The sequence below is a fragment of the Melozone crissalis genome, unplaced genomic scaffold (assembly GCF_028551555.1).
Source record: "Melozone crissalis strain CALT ecotype California unplaced genomic scaffold, PUWL_Pcris_2 ptg000424l_1, whole genome shotgun sequence".
Classification (NCBI taxonomy): domain Eukaryota; kingdom Metazoa; phylum Chordata; class Aves; order Passeriformes; family Passerellidae; genus Melozone; species Melozone crissalis.
The window spans coordinates 123,409-139,367 of NW_026536152.1; the positions used below are offsets into that span (position 1 = coordinate 123,409).

The 15,959-nt window shown below is 52.7% G+C and overlaps 1 protein-coding gene across 1 annotated transcript; it reads right to left on the bottom strand.

The window, feature by feature from the left end:
- Positions 1-5,669: 5,669 nt before the first annotated feature.
- KLHDC8A (kelch domain containing 8A) lies at positions 5,670-15,122 on the bottom strand. The gene is made up of 7 exons (XM_054294969.1): positions 14,860-15,122; positions 11,701-11,767; positions 10,615-11,003; positions 8,819-8,983; positions 8,012-8,227; positions 7,271-7,372; positions 5,670-7,071 (listed from the first exon to the last, which is right to left on the bottom strand). Exons 3-7 carry the CDS (start codon positions 10,988-10,990, stop codon positions 6,878-6,880), a joined length of 1,053 nt encoding a protein of 350 aa, XP_054150944.1. The 5' UTR covers positions 10,991-11,003; positions 11,701-11,767; positions 14,860-15,122; the 3' UTR covers positions 5,670-6,877.
- Between the last annotated feature and the right edge of the window lie 837 nt (positions 15,123-15,959).

Below are 15,959 nucleotides of genomic sequence, written 5' to 3' on the forward strand. Positions count from 1 at the left end.
GAACATTCTCCAAGCCCTGAACCAGGGGAGAAACAGCAGCTGAGGCTCCTCAGGGCCACCCCAGCTCCCTCAGCACCACCTCCTCCCCGTGTGGTCTCCCTGCGGTAAACCTTCCTTTGCAGATATTAAAAGAATGCAATTATTTCCCAGAAGAGCTAAAACAAAGGCGCTTGCCGGGCTCTGGCCTGGGTGAGGACACCCTGGATCGATGGCAGACGGAGATAACTGCGGGATTACTCACCCAAACCTGGATTTTCCCACCGCTCCAGGCGAGCTCTGGCAGAGCAGGGGGTCCCAAACGATGATTTAAACCCTGGCTCCTGTCTGCGGGTTTTGGAGGTGACGCAGAGGTGACAAAGAGCGACACAGAGTGACACAGGACGGAGCTCACAGCGCCTCGGGGCTGTCAGGACAGAGCCAGGTGGGTGGCAGTGTCCCCTGGCTGGTTTTGTCACCGGGGTGAGGTTATACAGTGACCTTTTGAGAGATGCCCCTCAGGGAAGGTGGGACCCCAAGTCATGGGCGCAGCCTTGCACCAAACTGCTCCCCACGGCTGTCACCTGTCCCACACACATTAAATGTAATTTTGGTACCATTGGGCCACTCTCTGTGGATGTCACCTGTCCCAGTATGGTCCCACATACATTAAATGTGATTTTGGTACCATTGGGCCACTCTACATGTCTGTGACCAGTACCAGTGATGTCCCACACACATTAAATGTCATTTTAGTAAATTGGGCCACTCTCCATGGTTGTCACCTGTCCCAGACACATTAAATGTGATTTTGGTACAGTTGAGCCACTCTCTGTGGATGTGACCAGTACCAGCACTGTCCCACATACATTAAATGTCATTTTGGTACCCTTAGGCCACTCTCTGTGGATATGACTGGTACCAGCACTGTCCCACACACATTAAATGTCATTTTGGTACCCTTAGGCCACTCTCCAAGGGCTGTCCCCTGTCCCAGTGTGGTCCCACAATCATTAAATGTCATTTTTGTACCATTGGGCCACTCTCCAAGGCTGTGACCAGTACCAATGCTGTCCCACACGCATCAAATATAATTTTGATACCATTGGGCCACTCTCCCTGTCTGTGACCAGTACCTATGCGGTTCCACACACATTAAATGTCATTTTGGTACAACTGGGCCACTCTGACTGTCACCTGTCCTAGTACTGCCCCACATGCAGAAATGTCATTTTTATACCATTGGGTCTCTCTCCATGGCTGTCGCCTGTCCCAGCAGGGTCCCACACATATTAAATGTGATTTTGGAACCATTGGGCGCACTCTCTGTGGCTGTCACCTGTCCCAGCAAGGTCCCACACACATTAAATGCAATTTTTATACCGTTGGGCCCCTCTCCATGGCTGTGATCAGTACCAATGCAGTCCCACACACATTAAATGTCACATTGGTACCATTGGGCCACTCTCCATGGCTGTGACTGGGTACCAGCACTGTCCCACATGCATAAAATGTGATTTTGGTACCATTGGGCCACTCTCCATGGCTGTCACCTGTCCCAGCATGGTGTCACATGTATTAAATGTCATTTTGGTACCATTGAGCCACTCTTCATGGCTGTTGCCAGTCCCAGCACCGTCCCACACGCATTAAATGTGATTTTGGTACAATGAAGACACCCAAGTCCCTTCCCCTGCCACTGTCACTGATTGTTATGGCCACCTCGGTTCCTCAGCTCCAGGCTGCTCCCTCCCACCTCCAACCCTCCCCGAGCTCAACAAACCAGGCACAAATCTCTCTCTGCTCATCCTAAAATCATCCCGGGACATCCGAAGGCGATCCGGGCTGCACCAATCGCGATAATGAATCGTGATAACGGATTGTGATAAAGAACGGGCGATAATGAGCGGCGCTAATGAATTGTGGTCATGAATTATTTACACAGAGCAGCAACAGGAGCCGTTTCCAAGGCCACGGGGAAGATAAACACGGCGGGAGGAGCTGAGCTGAACCCGAGTGCCGCAATTTCAGCCTCAAAGCAAACAGGATCCTGTCCGGGCACGGCTCAAACCTCCCTGGCTGCGGCCAGCAAAGGGATTGAGGGGAAAATGTCACTGTCGCTGTCGTGGGATTGTTAAAAATACCTCAGAACCTCTTGTAAAATAATTGATAATTGTTATGGAGTGTTGTTAGTTTGATTGTTATATTGTAAAAGGGGTTTAAAGGGTGGTTGTAAGAAATTACATCTCAGCAAAGTGCAGCACCTGCCAGGGCCAGCCTGGACTGAGCTGTAATGGCCAATCAAGGCCTGAAACCTTCGTGCAAATGAAAATGCCACTGTCGCGTTAAAAATAGCTTAGCAACTGTTGTAAAATAATTGATCATTGTTATTGAGTGCTGTTAGTAGGGGTTATTATATTGTAAAAGGGGTTAAAAGGTGGTTATAAGAAATTACACCTCAGCAAAACGAGCCGGCCTGGACTGAGCTGTAAGGGCCAATCAAGGCCTAAAACCTTCATGCAAATGAAAATGTCACTGGGATTGTTAAAAATAGCTTAGAACCTGCTGTAAAATAATTGATAATTGTTATTGAGCGCTGTTAGTTCAGTTGTTATATTGTAAAAGAAGTTTAAAGGGGAATTATGAGAAATTACACCTCAGCAAAGTGCAGCATCTCCCAGAGCTGGCCTGGACAGAGCTGTAAGGGCCAATCAAGTCCTAAAACCTTCATGCAAATGAAAATGTCACTGGGATTGTTAAAAATAGCTTAGAACCTGTTTGTAAAATATTGATCATTGTTATTGAGCGCTGTTAGTTGGCTTATTATATTGTAAAAGGGGTTTAAAGGGTGGTTATAAGAAATTACACCTCAGCAAAGTGCAGCACCCCCTCAGTGAAAGGAGCCCGGCCTGGACAGAACTGTAAGGGCCAATCAAGGCCTGAAACCTTCATGCAGATGAAAGATCCAAACAGAAACCAATCCAGAGGGACACAAACAGGATAAAAAGCGACATCTGAGCCAGGGGAGCTGTGCCCTTCCCCTGGGACATCGGGGACATTGCTGCTGCAGCATCCTCAGTGGGAGCGCTCCTGCTCGCTTTGGGCCTTTCTTTTTGTTGTAATAAATTCTGAAATCACATTTAGTACCCCTTGTTTTAGGCCTTTCTTTTATTACAATAAATTCTGAAACCACTTTTAGCACCGTTGTTTTAGACCTGTCATTTTATTAGAATAAATGCTGAAATCACTTTTAATAAATAAATAAATAAATGCTGAAATCACTTTTAGTACCCTTTAGCTTTAGGCCTTTCTTTTTATTATAGTAAGTGCTGGAATCACTTTTAGCATGCCTTTCTTTAGGCTTTTCTTTTTATTAGAATAAATGCTGAAATCACTTTTAATAAATAAAATAAATAAATATAAATGCTGAAGTCACTTTTAGCACCGGGAATGTGCTCCCGTCTTTTTACCAGGATCTCTCCAGCCCCGTGTTTGGGGTCCCAGTGGATTTCTCGGGATGCTTTTCCGAGGTTTCCCCCGTTGTGCAAAGGCCCCGCAGCCCCGTGGAGTTTCTGTTCCCAGCGGATAAATTCCTCCCAAGGATTCCGTGCTGCTGTGGGAGGGGATGTTTGTTCCAGGGCTTTATTCAGGAAGCCTTTCCCATTTTCATGGAAATGCCAAGGGACGCGGAGGGAGCCCGCTGGAATCCGCTGATAAGGATCCCCCATTGTGGCAGCGCCCGCCGCTTTCTCCGCTGGGGGAAATCCACCGAAATTCCCCTGGAAAACCCAACCCGGGCTTGTCCCGCGGCCCCACTGCGTGTCCACCAAAACCAGCCTGAAATCCAGCCAGGAATTTGGCTCCGTGTCAGGGAAACCTGCTCAGAGCTCAGCTTGGTGCTCGGTCACAGCTCTGTCTGCTTGCAGGCTGCAAAATTTATATTCATTAATTTATTACATGAAAATAAATTCTACAGCGTTTTCCTGGCTCTGAAAACTTCCACATCCCGGCCAAACCTTGTGGCTCTGCCTCGGGATTGGGTGGGCACAGGCTGTGTTTGTGGGCCGGGAAAGGAATAAACATCATGAAAGAGATTCCCTCAGCAGGGAGGCCTCCCACGGGGAAAGGAAGAGTCATTAAAATGCCAGAGACAACAAAAAGTTTAATGCTCGGCCCTCGTTCCTGAGCCCCAGCATTCCTCACCTGCTGCCGGGGGGTGCTCAGGGAGGTGTGAAACACATTTCCCCCCATTTTCCCTCTGAAAACCCCGGGGAAAGCCGGGAATGCTCTGATCCTCCCCATCCATCAGCAGGAGAAGGGAAACTCATCAGCGCCGCTGGGAGCCTGTGGAAAAGTCATTTGTGGCCTTTCATGGATGGTGAGAGAGGCAGAGGCCACCCCAGGAGTGCAGCTGGGGGTTCCATCTGTCCGTCCATTCATCATTCATCCATCCATCCATGGATCCATCCGTCCATCCATCCATCCATCCATCCATCCATCCATCCATCATCCACCCACCCATCATTGATCCAGCAATCCATGGATCCATCCTTCATTCATCTATGCATCCATCCATCCATCCATCCATCCATCCATGGATCCCTCCATCCCAATTTTTCCAGTAAACCACTCCTCCAATGCTCCCTTTACCACAAGTCCATCCCTCAGGTGTCCCTGTCACCCTCTTGGGCACTGGGGATGTCACAGCACATGGGGCTGCAGAAACCCCGAGGCATTTGGAGGAAAAAGAAGAATTCCCCTCAAAAAAACCCCAAAACCTCCAGAAAAAAATCCACAAAAAATGCAGAAAAAAACCCCACAAAAAGCCCACAAAAAAAGCTGGAGCTTTTATTTTCCGACCAGGAAGCGTCTGTGTCTCAGGATGGTGACTCCACATCCGCTCCAGCGCCGGCAGATTCCCCAGGAATGGGAACATCTGGGGGTGACCTCACTGCTGGTGGCCCCACAGGGCTGGGGACATCCCAAGGATGAGGGTGGCAGTGACAGAGTGATCCCAGAGCTCATTCCCAGCTCTCCAGAGCGGAATTCCCAGCCGGAGCTGGAGCAGCGCTCACACAACCCCACATGGGGCTCCTTTTGGGAACTGCCACCACAAACTGACCCCAAAAAGCAGCATTGACCCCAAAAAGCAGCACTGACCCCAAAAATATTGTCCCCACCAGCCAGGGCCAGCCCAGCAGTGTGTCCTGGGCCCATGGCAAGGTGCAGGAATCGTTTCTGCTCCACCCCATCCTTTGGAAGCTGCTCCTTGAGGAAGTTTCCTGTTTGTGCAGACAGAGTCTGCTCGGGGACGATAAATGAGGATTTTTGGCAGCAGGGCCAGCTCAGCCCTCAGCCTCTGTGCTGGAGCAGCCGCCGGGGCTGAAAATCCTCTCAGAACTCCGAGTGTGGGGAGTTCAGCTGAGGACACGGCCGGATTTTTTTGTCACTGGAAAACTCCAAATGCTTGGCTGGGTTGGGATAAATGAGGGGGCACGGAGGGTCCTGGGGACAGAGGGGCCATCCCAGGGCTTCCTGCAGCCCCACAGGGCCAGGTTGGTGCCAAACCCAAAATTTATTTAGGGAAAGGAGCTCTGGGACCCTCTCATCCCAAGGGATTCACTGCAGAGCTGCAGCAGGACCCAGCACTGGAGGCATTTCCTGGGCAGCAGCATCAGAGACTCTTCGGACCCAAACCCAGCCCTGTCCCAGCTTCTGGACCCAAATCCAGCCCTGTCCCAACTCCTGGACCCAAATCCAGCCCTGTCCCAGCTCCTGGACCCACATCCAGCCCTATCCCAGCTCCTGAACTCAAATCCAGCCCTGTCCCAGCTCCTGGACCCACATCCAGCCCTATCCCAGCTCCTGAACTCAAATCCAGCCCTGTCCCAACTCCTGGACTCAAATCCAGCCCTGTCCCAGCTCCTGGACCCAAATCCAGCCCCGTCCCAACTCCTGGACCCAAACTCAGCCCTGTCCCAGCTCCTGGACCCAAATCCAGCCCCGTCCCAACTCCTGGACCCAAACTCAGCCCTGTCCCAGCTCCTGGACCCAAATCCAGCCCTGTCCCAGCTCCTGGAGGGTGTTTGGGCTCCTCGGGGGTGTCTTTCTACGGGAATAAAATACTGGAGGAGACGCGCAGCATCCAAGTGATTTGTTGGGTGTTGCAGCAGCTGAAATGGGATTTTAGAGCCGCGCTGGTCCAGCGCCACCCGGGCAGGGCAGCCCGGGACAGCGGGAGGTGCTGCTGCAGCCGCAGCTCGGCCCAGGGATGCCATCTGCTGTTCGCAGCTCTGGGAGGAGACCTGGGGCTCACCCAGCCTAAACCAAACCGTCCCAAACTGCTGAGATCCTCAAGGATGCCATCTGCTGTTCACAGCTCCGGGAGGAGCCCAAACCAAACCACCCCAAACTCGCTTAAATCCTCAAACTCGCCCTGCAGGCACAGCCAGGAGCGCCCGAGCCACCCGAACTGGGCTCAGGGCACATCTCTGGCACCTGGAGTGCCAAAAACAGGGATAGGTTCCAATCAGGAGTCAGAGAGGCACAGGGGCCTGTTCCAGGTGGGATCCCCACTCAGGAAGGTTCCAATCACGAATCAGACAGGCACAGGGCCCTGTTCCAGGTGGGATCCCCACTCAGGAAGGTTCCAATCAGGAGTCAGAGAGGCACAGGGGCCTGTTCCAGGTGGGATCCCCACTCAGGAAGGTTCCAATCACGAATCAGACAGGCACAGGGCCCTGTTCCAGGTGGGATTCTCATTCAGATGTGTTCCAATCATGAGTCAGACAGGCACAGGGCCCTGTTCCAGGTGGGATCCCCATTCAGATAGGTTCCAATCATGAGTCAGACAGGCACAGGGCCCTGTTCCAGGTGGGATCCCCATTCAGATAGGTTCCAATCATGAGTCAGACAGGCACAGGGCCTCCACGGCCGTGCTGAGCCCCTGGCTGACGCCCCCCACGGCCAGCAGGCAGTCCCTCAGCACGATGCTGGAGCAGGCGCAGCGCGGGGTGGGCATGGGGGGGAGGCTCTCCCACTTGTTCTTCTCGGGGTGGAAAGCCTCTGCTGACTCCAGCACGCTCGGCTGATTCCCTGGAAGCACAAAAGGAGGCGCTGGATGATCTGGGAAGCACCACGGAGCTTCTCTTGGCTGCTCTGACCCCATCCCATCACCGGGTTAGTTTTCCCTGCTCCCTCCCACCAGCCAGCATTGGGATTTCTCCTTTTTTTGGGGGGGATGACAACAATCCCAACTCTTTTTTAAAGGGTTCCCAGGGTCCCAGAGCCTCACCCAGGCCCCCGGCCACCACAACTCTGCCTCGCAGGTAGCCGGCCACGAAGTCTGCTCGCCTTTTCTTCAGGTAGCAGGAGCGCTCCATCTTCATCCAGCCACCTGGGAGGACAGGACACGCTGGGCTTGTGGGGTCACCCACTCCTGGGAAGGCACCCACCCCTCTGGGTGGAAGGGGAGTTTGGCTGCTGCACCTTGGGGTGATAAAACCCCATGGGGTGGTTGGGTCTGGCCCTTGTTATCCCACTGGATCCACATGGGATTGGGGTGTTCCCATTGCACTCGGTAATCCTGACTGGGAATCGTCCTCTAAGCTGAGCTCAAGGCAGCAGCAGATGGGAGCTCTGTGATTTGCAAGGGTGGCAGAGCCCTAAAACCCAGCCCTGTGTGCCCCAACCCCAAACCCAGTCCTGTGTGTCCCTAAACCCAGTCCTCTGTGACCACAAACCCCAAACCCAGCTCTGTGTCCCCAAACCCAGCCTTGTGTGTCCCCAAAACCAGATCACTGTCCCCAAACCCCCAACCCAGCCCTAATATGCCCCAAACCCAGTCCTGTGTGTCCCCAAACCCATCCCTGTGACCCCAAACCCAACCCTATGTGCCCCAAACCCCAAACTCATCCCTGTGACTCCAAATCCATCCCTGTGAGACCCCAAACCCCAAATCCATCCCTGTGTGCCCCAAACCCATCCCTTTGTCCCCAAAGCCCTCGGGAAGGTCCATGGCCGGTCCAGCTCCCACCTTGCTCCAGGTCGAAGACGTCCACAGTCCTCATGAACTTGGGCTGGCGGTAGAGCCGGCCCTGGCGCAGCCCCCCGAGGCTGAAGAGCTTCTCCTCGGTGGGCACGAAGCTGGAGAAGGCTCTTTTGGTGGGAATGTTGGGGAACCTGGTCCAGGAGCGCGTGTCCGTGTCGAAAACCTCGAAGGCGTTGACGGCGTACTTGGATTGCCTTCCCCCTGTGGAGGGAGTTGGAGAGGAGGGAATTGAAATGGAGGGGGAATTGGAGAGGGAATTGAAATGGAAAAGGAATTGAAATGGAGAGGGAATTAGAAAAGAGTGAATTGAAAATGAGAGGGAATTGGAATGGAGAGGGAATTGGAAAGGAGAGGGGATTGGAATTAAGAGGGAATTGTGAAGGAGAGGGAATTGGAAGGGAAAGGGAGTTTGAAAGGGAGAGGGAATTGAGATGGAGAGGGAGTTGGAAAGGAGGGAATTGGGAAGGAGAGGAAATTGAAATGGAAAAGGAATTGGAAAGGAGAGGGAATGAGAAAGGAGAGGAAGTTGGAATGGAGAGGGAGTTGGAATGGAGAGGGAAGTGGAAAGGAGAGGGAGTTGGAGGAAGAGAAAGGATGCAAAATGAAGCAAAAGAAAAAAGTGAAGGAGAAGGAAGGAGAAGGAAGGAGAAGGAAGAAAAAGGAAGGAAAAGTAAGGAAAAGGAAGGGAAAGGAAAGGGAAGGAGAAAGAAGAAAACAGAAGAGAAAGGAAGGAAAAGGAAGGAGGAGAAAGGAAGGAGAAGGAAGAGAGGAGGAGGCAGGGCTGCCCCTTACCCAGCACGTAGATCTTGGAGCCCCTCAGGATGGACGTGGCCGCGTAGCGGGGGGTGGGCATGGCAGCCAGGGACACCCAGATGTCCTTGAGCACGTCATAGTGCTGCAGGAAGTTGTGGGGCCGCAGGTCCGAGCCCATGCCGCCCGCTGCGTACACCCTGTAGTCTGGACAGGGCAAAAATCCCCCAAAATCCCATTAAATTATTGGGATAATAAATTATTGTAGGAAAGCACCAGAAATCCATTCCCCCTTCTGCATACACCTTGTAATCTGGGTGGAAAACTCTTGCCTTTGGCCACCACCGAGATGCTCAGAACTTTTTAGGTGTCCTGGCACAGAACTTTTTTGGGGTCTCCCCATCAGGAGAAGTGTTCCTCAATCTATTATTCTTCTATATCAAAACCTGCTTCCACCTCTATTCCACCCTCAGGCTCTCCATTCTGTAACCTTCCTGCCATCTCTGAAACTTCCTTGCCAAACTTTCCATCTTTCCAACTAACACTTGACTTTTCCACCACCAAGATGCCCATGGCGGCCTCGCAGAGCGAGCTGTGCTTCAGGGAAACTTTCCACAATCTATTATTCTATATCAAAACCTGCTTCCACCTCTTTTCTGCTCTTAACTTCTACATTCTGAGACCTTCCTTCCATCTGTGAAACTTCCCAAGCTTTCCATGAGCTTTTTAGGCATCTTCCGATCAGGGTGATCCTCGGGGAAGCTTTCCACAATCTGTCATTCTTCTACATCCAAACCTGCTTCCACCTCTATTCCACCCTCAGCTTCTACATTCTGAAACCTTCCTGCCATCTGTGAAACTTCCTTGCCAAACTTCTCATCTTTGGAAAAGATGGAAAACACTTGCCTTTGGCTGCCACCGAGATGCCCATGGCCGCCTCGTGGAGCGAGATGCACTTTGGGGAATCTTTCCATTATCTTATTATTCGTCTATATCAAAACCTGCTTCCACCTCTTTTCTGCTCTTAACTTCTACATTCTGAGACCTTCCTGCCAGCTGTGACACTTCCCAAACTTTCCCTCTTTCCCAACACTTGCCTTTGGCCACCACTGAGATGCCCATGGCCACCTCGCAGAGTGAGCTGCACTTCAAGGAAGATTTCCACAATCCATTATTCCATATCAAAACCTGCTTCTACCTCTTTTCTGCTCTTAACTTCTGCAGAGAACTTCCTTCCATCTGCGAAACTTCCTTGCCAAACTTTCCATCTTTCCCACTTCCCAACACTTGCCTTTGTCCACCACCGAGATGCCCATGGCCACCTCGGAGAAGCTTTCCACAATCTATTATTCTCCTATATCAAAACTTACTTCCACCTCTATTCCACCCTCAGCTTCTACATTCAGAGACCTTCCTGCCAGCTGTGAAACCTCCCAAATTTTCCCTCTTTCCCACACTTGCCTTTGGCCGCCACCGAGATGCCCATGGCCGCCTCGCAGAGTGAGCTGCACTTCAGGGAAGATTTCCACAATCCACTATTCTATATCAAAACGTTTTTCCACCTCTATTCCACCGTCAGTTTCTGCATTCAGAGACCTTCCTGCCAACTGTGAAACTTCCCAAATTTTCCCTCTTTCCCAAAACTTGCCTTTGGCCGCCACGGAGATGCCCATGGCCGCCTCGTGGAGCAAGCTACGCTTTGAGGAAGTTTTCCACAATCTATTATTCTTCTGTATCAAAACCTGCTTCCACCTCTATTCCACCCTCATCTTCTACATTCTGAGACCTTCCTGCCAGCTGTGAAGCCTCCCAAATTTTCCCTGTTTCCCAACACTTGCCTTTGGCCGCCACCGAGATGCCCATGGCCGCCTCGCGGAGCGAGCTGCGCTTCCTCCAGCGCCCCTCGTCCGTGTTGTACATCTCCACCACCTTCAGCGGCAGCTGGTTGGCGCCCACGCCGCCGATCACCATGATCCTCTTGCCCAGCACGGTGACGGCCACGCCGGCCCTGGCCGTGGGCATGGCGGGCAGCGCTGCCCACTGGTCGGCCTCGGGCGAGTAGACCTCGAAGGAGTCCACGGCGACGCCGTTGTCGTCGCAGCCGCCCACGGCGAACACCTGCCCGCCCGCCTCCACCAGCGTGGAGTAAACCCTGCGGCTGGGCAGCGGCGCCAGGGACTTCCACTGGAAGTCTTTGGTGCTGGGCAGCTCCATGGTGGGGTTGGTGCTGGAAAAAAAGAGAATTCCGGAATTGTTGAGGGTGGAAAAGTTCACCAGGATCGGCCAAGTTGTGCCACTGAGTGCCACATCCAGGAATTCCTTGGACGCCCCCAAACCCCCCTGGGCAGCCCCTTCCGGTCCTTTCCATGAGGAAATTCCTGCTGATGTCCAACCTGAGCCTCCCCAGCCCAGCCTGAGGCCGTTCCCTCTCCTCCTGTCCCTGTTCCCTGGGATAAGATCCCAAATCCCCCCCGGCTGTGCCCTCCTGGCAGGAGTTGTGCAGAGCCAGAAATTCCCCCTGAGCCTCCTTTGCTCCAGGCTGAGCCCCTGCCCAGCTCCCTCAGGACTCTCCAAACCCTTCCCAGCTCCCTCAGGATTCTCCAAACCCTTTCCAGGATTCTCCAAACCCTTCCCAGCTCCCTCAGGATTCTCCAAACCCTTTCCAGGATTCTCCAAACCCTTCCCAGCTCCCTCAGGATTCTCCAAACCCATCCCCATCTCCATTCCCTTCCCTGGACTCGCTCCAGCCCCAAAATGTTCCTCCTGAACTGAGGGAAAATCCCAGAGTGCAAACCCCACCCTGGCAGGAGCAGAGCAGGACCAGAGCTGCCCTGCCACTGCCATCTGTCCCCTGTGCCACCCCCAGAGCGCCACTGTCGCCTGTCCCCTGTGTCACCGCCACCCCCCCCGAGCAGCATCGCCACCTTTCAGCGCCTCTCCATCAATCCCGCGGCTCCGGAGCCGCCTCAGCAGCTCACGCAGAGACCGAGCCTAAAAATAAAACAGAACAGGAAGAGGTGAGAAAACAAAAAACAAAGAAAAAAAAAACACAAAAAAAAAAAAAGGAAAAACCAAAACCCAAGCCAGGCGAGAAGGTTGGAGTCAGTTTGTTCTGCTGCTTCCCCACCCGCAGGCGACTCCAAACCAGGCTCTGCTCCTTCCATCCCTGTTTTCCTGCCGGCTGGGGAGCTTTTCCTGCTCTCCCCCACCGGATTCCTCCTCCTGACCTTCCTCTCATCCCCACCCTGAGGAACGCGAACCCCGGCTCTGCAATCCCGGGGCAGCGGGCTGGGAACGCGCGGTCATTGCTCCATCTCCTCTGTCCTTCATTAAGCGCCATGCAGATGAGCTTAATTAGCGAGAGAGGGCGAAGGGAGAGGGACAAGGAAGGAAAAACCCTCCCCACCCTTCCCACCCAACCCCGAGCCTCCATAAAATCTGATTAATCCGAGCAGGGCTGTTTGTTTTTATTATTATTTATCATCCCAAATAAATGTTCAGGAGCGCACTAAACATCATTTACTGCACGAGGAATTAATAAATAAATGGAGAAATCTTGCTTGGGCATGAGGAATTAATAAATAAACGGAGAAATCCTGCTTGGGCATGAGGAATTAATAAATAAACGGAGAAATCCTGCTTGGGCTGCCACCCTCCAGCAGCAGGACCTGCTGTGGGCCCATCCACAATTCCCGGGCCAATTCCTGGAAATTCCTGGGTCCAGGAGGACAAAGGGACACTCAGAATCCAAGGAGAAACCTCGAGCAGCAGCCCAGACTGCTCTGCCCTCCCTGAGCAGCATCCCCAGGATTTGTGCCCTGGCAGATCCAGAATTCTGCCCCTTTGGATGATTGATTTCCTTTCCAGGTGAATTTTCATGGATAAATTCGCCCTGGGCTGGCTAATTAGCAAAGCAGAGCCAGGTCCTGTTTCCGGGAGCTCGATGGATTTGTGTCCAAGGAATTTCAGCTCCTGTTTCCAGGAGCTCGATGGATTTGCTTCCAGGCATTCCTGACCTCCATTCCTTCAAATCCAAACTGCTGGGATGAGACACAACCAGCGCCACCCCAGTTCCTGACAGCAGCAGAACCTGGCTGGGCCAGGCAATTTCTCCATCCAAATTTCTCCATCCCACAAGGAGCTCACAGGAGCGGGATTTTGGATCCTTTGGAGCCGATTCCCAAAATTCCTTTCCCTGCATCCCACAAGGAGCTCAGAGGAGCGGGATCTTGGATCCTTTGGAGGCAATTCCCAAAATTTCTTTCCCTGCAGCTCTGGGATCAGCCGGGTTCTGGGAGTGAAAGGAACAGCCCCCAAATTTCTGCTCCTGCATCCTACAAGGAGCTTGGAGGGGCAGGATTTTGGATCCTTTGGTGCTGATTCCCAAAATTTCTTTCCCTGCGTCTCACAAGGAGCTCGGAGGAGCAGGATTTTGGGTCCTTTGGAGCCAATTCCCAAAATTTCATTCCCTGCATCCTACAAGGAGCTCACAGGTGTGGGATTTTGGATCCTTTGGAGCCAATTCCCAAAATTTTGCTCCTGCATCCTACAAGGAGCTCACGAGGAGCGGGATTTTCGATTCTTTGGAGCTGATTCCCAAAATTCCACTCCTGCATCCTACAAGGAGCTCGGAGGAGCAGGATTTTGGACCCTTTGGAGCCAATTCCCAAAATTTCTCTCCCTGCATCCCACAAGGAGCTCACAGGAATGGGATTTTGGATCCTTTGGAGCCCATTCCCAAAATTTCTCTCCCTGCATCCCTCAAAGAGCTCACAGGAATGGGATTTTGGACCCTTTGGAGCCAATTCCCAAAATTCTCCTCCCTGCAGCTCAGGGATCAGCCGGGAGTTCTGGCAATGAAAGGAACAGCCCCGGCAGCTGGGAATGAAAGGAACAGGCTCGGAATTATCAGCCGGGGATTCCTGACCCCCGCTCCCCGCCTCAGCTCCCTCGCCATAGTAACAACCACCCGGAGCACCACAACAACAACAACAGAACCTCCCCGCTTCCCCGCCTCTGCCTGGAAAAAAACCGGCAAAAAAAGAGCGAAAATATCGGGATAGGAAGGGATTTCACGGTGTGGGGCAGAGCAGCGCTCTGAGCTGTGTTGTACCCCACATCCCGAGCATCCTTTGGGGTGCGGGAGGGTCTGGTTTCACCCCTTCCCCCATCCCGGTCCCTCGGGAGCCTCTCCAGGCTCCTCCTGGCAGCTGCGATCTCCTGATGGGAGGGACAGGGCTTGTGGAAGGAAATATTCCTGTCAGGAACCCAATATTTCCTGACACACCGGCGTCAGGGGTGTCACAGCTCCGGGGCGGGGGGGAAAACCTGCTTTGTTTTTTGAAAGAGCTCAAATCATCCTTTATTAAATCCTGAGTGGGGTGAAAAATCAGCAGAGGAAGGTGAGGTTTGCTCGTGTCACAGCTGAGCTCGGGAGTTTGAATTTAATATGAATAATTTAATTTAAATAATTTAATTCAAATAATTTAATTCAAATAATTTGATTTAATTTAATTCAAGAGCCAGGACTCACCTGCCAGGGCAAAGGGTTTCCTTTCCCCACCCAGCTCCATCAGGATCCTAAATCCCCTTTCTTGTCCCCAAAATCTCCCTCTGCCCCAGCAGCACGGGGCAAACACAGAAAGGCTTTTCCAAGCCCTCGCGTTGTGTTTCCAGAGCTCTTTTTTCTCTTTATTTCAGCTGTGGAGGGAACGGGAAGAGCTCGGGCCGGATCACAGCTGGGGGAGGTCACAGCGACCCCATCCCTGCCGGGCCTGGTCTGGGAGAAAGGCTGGAAAATGGGAACGGGGATGCTGGGAGGCAAAAAGCTGAAAATTTGGGATATTTTGCGGAAAAAAAGTACGGGAAAACCCATATTTTTCCACAAAAAGTAAGGAAAAAAAAATATTGTTTTCTACCCAATTTTTGGAAGAGAAACACAAACTCCAAGCTTTGTTTGTGGCTGTTCCTGAAAAGCCTGGGAGGACACAGGATCCCGAAGCATCTCCCTCCCAAACGACCTCCAGGGAGGAATTCCCTCCCCTCCCTCCTTCCTTTCCCCAGGATTTCTCGGGAATACTCACAGCTCATGGCTGGAAATGCTCCGGATTCTCCCAAACCCTCCGAGCATCCCCTTCCTCCCACTCCCCGCCGGGCTGCGAGCGGCGCCGGGAGCAGCCAGGGCTGGGATTTACTGCGTGGGAAGAGAAAAGGGGAGGAAAATAAATAAATAAATAAAAAATTAAAATAAATCCGCGTAAATCCAGCGGCGCTGCTGTTCCCCGTGTGGAAGATGTAGGACGCTGAGGGCGGGGAGGGTTTCCCCAGCTGGGCTCCTCCTCGGGGCTGTGCGTGCGAATTCCCGGCGTTCCCGATCCATCCCTGAGCCTTTTATGGCTCCCCACGCTCGCACAGGATGTTCTGGAACGGCCGCGCTGCCCGCCCTAAAAAGGCACCGCAGGAATTGTGACAAAAATCGGGAAAGCCGGAGCTGGGAGGAGAAAGAGGTGTCTGGGGAGGGATGGGTGGGTCCACAAGGGAAGAGCCCATCCCGTGGATGTCACCCAAAAATGGGAGAAACGGGCAGGGCGAGGGCGGCTTGGGGTGGTAGAACCCCAAAATTCTGCTCCTGCGTCCCACAGGGAGGTTGGAGGAGCGGGATATTGGAGCCTCTGAAACCAATTCCCAAAATTCTGCTCCTGCATCCCGCAGGGAGCTCACGGGAGTGGGATGTTGGAGCCTCTGGAGCTGATTCCCAAAATTTCTTTCCCTGTATCCCACAGGGAGCTCGGAGGACTGGGATGTTGGAGCCTTTGGGGCCAATTCCCAAAATTCTGCTCCCTTTACCCCATGAGCTTGGAGGAACAGGATGTTGGAGCCTCTGGAGCTGATTCCCAAAATTCTGCTTCCCATATCCCACAGACTTGGAGGAGTGGGATGCTGGAGCCTGTGGATTCCCAAAATTCTGCTTCCCACATCCCATAAGGAGCTTGGAGGAGCAGGATATTGGAGCCTTTTGAGTTGATTTCCAAATTTCTGCTCCTTCATCCCACAAGAAGCTCACAGGAGTGGGATTTTGGACCCTTTGGAGCTGATCCCCAAAGGAGCTCGGAGGAAAGGGATGTGGGAGCCTTTGGGGCCAATTCCCAAAATTTCCCTCCTACATCCCACAGGGAGCTTGGAG